This window comes from Petaurus breviceps, unplaced genomic scaffold (genome assembly GCF_028583685.1).
Source record: "Petaurus breviceps papuanus isolate PSGF00001 unplaced genomic scaffold, PetGlider_PUasm1.0 98, whole genome shotgun sequence".
Taxonomy (NCBI): Eukaryota; Metazoa; Chordata; class Mammalia; order Diprotodontia; family Petauridae; genus Petaurus; species Petaurus breviceps.
This window is the reverse complement of record NW_027187460.1, coordinates 15355649-15361662: the sequence shown is the minus strand read 5'-3', so window position 1 is coordinate 15361662 and position 6014 is coordinate 15355649. Positions and strand designations below refer to the sequence as shown.

Below are 6014 nucleotides of genomic sequence, written 5' to 3'. Positions count from 1 at the left end.
AGAGGGAAAGTATTAAGATTAAGGAGGACTAGGAAAGGGTTTATACAGAAGAAGGACTCTAGTTAAGACTTGAAGTAAGCCATTGTAGCTAGGAGGCAGACATGAGGAGGAAGGGTGTTCCAGGAATGAGAGACAGACAGTGAAAATGCTTTCCAAGTTTAAGACTAGGAAGGCATGTCTAGATGGCAATTTGTCTACAAAGATTAAGGGGTTTTGTGAGATAAAAATTAAATAATAGTCAATAACATTATATAGTACACACAATAAAAGATTATGTATCCTCAGATTGCCTTGACAGGCATAGTGGTAGCACTAGCCTAGTGATAGTAATTACCTTCAAATCAGTCCTTTGGTGTCATCTGTTCCTTCTCCAATCCATTCTAGACATAGCCACCAATGTAATATTCCTAAAGTAAAGGAAGTTTGATAAATTATAGCAATTCCCTATAACCTGTGGGTTTAACTACAAACTCCTCTACTTGGGGCTTAGCACCTTTAACAATGAACCTCCAACTTACCTTTCAAACTCTATTACACATTATTTCCCTTCACTCACCTTATCTTTGGTAACCCAAAGCCAATAACCCTCTTACTGTTTTTTATACACACTATTCCATCTTCCATTCCTGGGTCTTTATATTGTATGACTCCTGCCCTTCTTACCTTCACCAGGTGAAATCAGTAGTTCCCTTCAAAACTCAACTAAAGCACATAACGCTGCATGAAGCCTTTCATGACTTCTGAGCTCCTAGTCCCTTCCCCTTCTCAAATTACCTTGGATCTATTTTGTATGTAGTTTGTATGTATTTTGAACAAATTTACAAGCATTAATTAATCATCCAGGCAATGTTTTAGGCACTGGACATAAAAAGACCAAAAAAAATGGTATAAAGTCCCTGACCTCAAGTAACAGGAAACATTCTAATGTATGTGGGGGGGAGGAATATAAATAATATATACATATATAAAAGAAAATTAGAGATTCTGAGAAATGGAGGTGAGCAGAGAACGTATTACAAGCATTGGGGAAATCCAACGGAAAAGGCACAGATGTAAAAGGTGAAGATCCATGTCCAAGAAACAGCAAGAAGAACAAATTGGCTGGTTCTCAGTATGCATCTGCTTTACAAAGATCCCTTTGGTAACCCTGTGACAGATGAATTGGAGAGTGCAAAAACTTGAAGCAGACAAAACAATTAAGAGTTTACTACAGTCATCCAGGTAAGAGATGATAAAAATATTAAGTAGGTTGGGGCCTATGTAAAGAGAGAGGAGATGGATGTAAGAAATATTATGAAGGGGAAAATAACAAGATTTACCAATGAGTACATCTGTAGGATGAGTGAAAGTGAGGTAAGGATGGCACATAGATGATGAATATGAGTGAATGGAAGGCTGTTGGTACATCAACCACAATAAATAGAGAAGTTCAGAATAGGGATGTGTTTAAGAAAAGAGGTAATAAGATCTGTTGCAATATGTTCATATGTGCAGGACATCTATCTGAACATGTCCAGCATACAGTTGGTAATGTGAGATTTTAACCCAGGAAAGGGACTAAAGCTAGAAACTTCAATTTAGGCATCAAGAGCATAGAGTAGCTAGGTGGCACAGTGGGTAGACAGCCAGACCTGAAGTCAGAAAGACTCATCTTCCTGAGTTCAAATCTAGTTTCCTAGCTGTTTGACCATGGACAAGTCACTTAACTTAAGTTTGCCTCAGTTTTCTCATCTGTAAAATGAGCTGGAGAAGAAAATAGAAAACATTTCCAGTATTCTTGACAAGTAAACCCCAAAAAGGGCTCACAAAGAGTCATACAGAACTGAAATGACTGATCCATAACAACAAAAACCAAGAGCACTGTCACATGAAGTCAGTATTTATTAAGTACTTACTGTCTAGCATATACTATGTTAAGTACTAGGGATCCAACTGCGAAGAAAAAAGTTAGTCCCTTCCTTCAAATAACATATTCTACTGGGGGATGGTATCACATAAAAGGGGGCTGAAAGTAGAGGTGGGAAGAATCTATGGTGACATGGAGGTGGCAATAGTAGTCAAATACATAAAGCCAGGTGCAGAGTCAAGAAAGGAAAGAAAGATGGCTGCCCTGTGGACTTCCTCAAAATAGAAAGTCTTAGAGAAACTCACCAGTGGTAGAAGGGGATGGCAGGAGCACAGTGATGTGCCAGGGTGAGGAGGCCAACTATGAAATCAAACTTATTTACAGAATAAGAAGGAAGAAGAATATGCTGGCAAAGTCCAAAGATTCAGAAGAAGAACCAAAGAGGAGAGAAAACATGGAGGTCATAATTAAATTCATGTGTCATCAAAATAGTTTACATAGAGAGGAGACCCAGGGAAGAGTGTTGGGGATACTCACAGTTAGTAGAAATGTGGTGGAGAATGACTAGCAAAAGAGACTGAGGAACTGCCAGGTAGGTAGGAAGAGAAAAGAATATTGCCAAAAAAAAACCCCAGAGAGAAGAGATTATCTGGGGGAAAGGATGGTCCACTATATGAAATGTTGCAAAGAGGTCAAAAATGATGAATATGAAGAAAGGGCCAGCAGATTTTTCAATTCAGAAATTAATGACTTTGGAGAAGGCAGTTTCAGTTGAATTGATGATGTCAGAAAGATTTCAGAGCTTAGAAAAGAGGGAGAGGAAAGAGAGTTAAATAATGTTATCAAGTTTAGCAGAGAAAGGGAGGGGAGAAAGAAGATGATAGTTTGTGGGGATCAGAGAATCCACTGAGGTGATTTTAAGAATGGGATACTTAGACATCCTTGCAGATAGCAGGGAAAAAGCAATAGACAGAGAGAAACCTAAGGCTAGAGAGAGGGATATTAGCAGAAGCAATCTACTGATAAAGACTGGAAGTTATCAGATCAAAGATGTAAACAGAAAGGTTGACCTAGATACAGAGAGGTGGAAAAGTGGATAGAGAGCTGGGCCTAGAGTCAGGACATAAATCCTCAGACCCTTGCTAGCTGTGTGACCTTGGACAAGTTACTTAATTCTGTTTGCCCAGTTCCCTCATCTGTAAAATAAGCTGGAGAAGAAAATGGAAAACCACTCCAGGTACCTTTACCAAGAAAACCCCAAATGAGCTAAAGAAGAGTTAGGAATGATTGAAACAACCAAATAACAACAACAAAAAGTACAGAAAAGGACTACTTCTTTCCCAGAAACTGGAGTGAAGGAGAGGATGAGGAATAATGTCATGAAGTTATGAGATGAAAATAGGGTGAAAGAGGGACTTCATAGGAAATGGTTTAGTTAAATATGCATATGTGGTTTCTTTCAATTGAATATAAGTTCTTTGAGAGCAGGGACTGCTCCATTTTTACCTTTATCTACACAGCTCCTAACATAATGTCTGACAAATAGTAGGTGCTTGATAAATATTTGTTGATTGATTGATTGAGAAGGAAGTTCTACTTGGCACAGAGTTCTACATGGCACAGAGCACCCAGGCTCTGAATTTACACAGTGCTGAGTTCAAACCGAGGGAATACTCCTAAGTATGAGTAAATCTTTTGATTCATTATGCTCTCACCCAGAGTTTAGTCTGGTAAATTTCCAGATATTGATTATCTGTAATTCATGTCTAGGTTTTAACAGATATGGGATAACAGGGTTCCTAATTCCTATATGATCAGTCAAGGTAATAAATACATATTGGATACGGGATAGCTGTATCCATTGGAAAATGCAAAAGAAGGGGCGGCCAGGTAGCACAGCGAGTAAGAGCACCGACTCCAGTGTTGGGATGACCTGGGGATTCAATCCCAGCCTCAGACACTTAGCACCCACCCAGAAACACCTGGCCAATGTAACCTTGAGCAAGTTAATTAACCATGATTGCTTTTTTTTTTTTGTCATAAATGTTGTTTATTAAACATTTAAGTTTACAAACTAATGTGTACCAATTAGCGGTATCGATGTAGTTGCAGAGTATTGCGCCTTCTGCAAGCAGCACGACGAGATTCTCCAATGGTATGGTGGAATTTGTGACCCTTTCCAAGACCCCGGCTCTTCCGGCCAGCTGAGGTAAGCCCTCGCATCTCTCTGTGTTTGCGCACTGGCTTGGTGATCCATTGAGTGTCGGGGTTTCGTCTGATAGCTTTATGGAATGGGTCAATAAGAATAACCTCAAAGAATTTGTAGGTTGAATCTTCACCCACCCAGTAGGAGTTCAAGACTCTTAGGGCCCCACAGTGGCGGCCTGCACGTTCTTCTGCCACAGGCTTGAGGCTCCTGGCAAACTTGAGCTGATTGACTCCATGATGCACAGGTTTGCCATAGGTGGCACCCTTGGGGACCGGGCGCTTTCGCCCCCCGCGGCGGACACGAATTCGGTAGATGACATAACCTTGCTTAGCCTTGTAGCCCAGCCGCCGGGCTTTGTCGGGCCGGGTGGGCCGGGGCGCTCGGTGCAGCGCCGACAGCTGCCGGTACTGCCAACAGCGCACGCGCAGCAGGAACCGCATGACGTCCGACTGCTTCTTCCTCCACAGCTCCTGGATGTACTTGTAGGCCCCCATCCTGCCTCGCACCTAGCCTGCCTGATAGCTGCCGCCGACCGGAAAGGGCACGATTGCTTTTTAAAAAATGCAAAAGTAGTAAAGAACTCAAGCAAAGATAGATAAAGTGCCTTTATGAATTGATAGAGGAAGCTTTGAAACCAGGAGTTATCTATACTGGTAAAATTATAGGTCTTAGACCTTCCACCTTACTATAGCATCCTAGAAGCTTCCAGATTTAGCACCATTCTGTAGTTTGGTTTTCCTTCACAAGGGAATTGAATTTAAAATTGCACTTAGGGCAACACACTTTTTTCCAGCATATTTCAGCACAGCACACTCTATGCACCCACTCTTGTAATTTCACCCTGTGGTTTGAATCTCTCCTCCCCTAGAAAGGAACCACACTTTTGGAGTTACAATACTGACAATACTCTTTCCATGAAACCAGTACTGTCTGAATAACTCATTGTAAGAGACAGAGGGTTAGGGTAATGGCATGGTCCTGATCCCTTATATCTTATGTTATGTCTTTACTCCTTTGCTGTTACTCCTTCTGCAGACAGGGGTCATGTGAAAATTGATGATGGTGCTGGCAATGTGCATGAATATTATTGTGGCTCTTTCAAGCTTTGTTGTCCCAGGACCAGGAGCTGTGAAGGACTTGAGGTCTACTGGACACTGTGAACTTCAATATGGAATGGGAACTGGATGAAGAACTGGACAAGAAACTGGGAGCTGCCTGCCTTTGAACCCAGGTGACAATTGGAACTGGGACCATGGAAGAGGAACCATGAAAGCTGAGAGCCAGCCTTGAGTCAAGCTGAAAGATTTTACTTGGATACTGTATACTAACTAAGAAGATTATGATTTACTGTGACCTACGGGTGGAGAACTTTGACTTTTGTACTTTGTGATTGAATTAAGGATTTTGTGATTGACTAAATGAAGGTACTTTGTTGAAAACTATATGACCACTTTGGTGAAAACTATGTGGCCATTTTAGTGATAGGTTGATGAGTTGTGACATGGTGAATGCTGCATTTTGATTTTCTGTGATAAGTTGTGACATTTTGAATGCTATACCTTGATTTTCTGTGAATGTTTTGCTCTGATTTGTTATTGAATAAATAGAGAGTTTGCTATACTATGTAATCACAACCTTGAAAGCTGTTCACAGCTGCAGTCCCCTAGAAAGCTGCTTGTGCATGACTTTACAATCATCCTCCTCTTTCTTCCAGAGGCATTTTACTCATAAATTCATCTTCTCTGAAGAACAGATTTAAATTGCAAACATTTCTCCAAAGAAAACCCCCAATACTATTGCTGCCCAAGAAATCTCCCTTCTATGGATAGAAGGTAAAATTCTGTGATGGCTCCTAGGATATCCTGACCCTACCCCTTAGAAACAGGATTCAGGAAGGATATCATCCATGAACTTCCCTCTCAGGCAACATGAGCAAGCATTTGTAATTCCTATATGCTA

General features: G+C 40.9%; 1 protein-coding gene across 1 annotated transcript; it reads right to left on the bottom strand.

Moving 5' to 3' along the window:
• Window positions 1-3870: 3870 nt before the first annotated feature.
• On the bottom strand, window positions 3871-4596 carry LOC138155939 (large ribosomal subunit protein eL15-like). The gene has a single exon (XM_069081233.1). The coding sequence runs from the start codon at window positions 4547-4549 to the stop codon at window positions 3935-3937; it is 615 nt and encodes a 204-aa protein (XP_068937334.1). The 5' UTR covers window positions 4550-4596; the 3' UTR covers window positions 3871-3934.
• Window positions 4597-6014: the final 1418 nt, after the last annotated feature.

What these genes read in the sequence shown, in the direction of transcription:
- LOC138155939 (XM_069081233.1), bottom strand. Translation starts at nt 4,549, where the DNA reads ATGGGGGCCTACAAGTACATCCAGGAGCTGTGGAGGAAGAAGCAGTCG.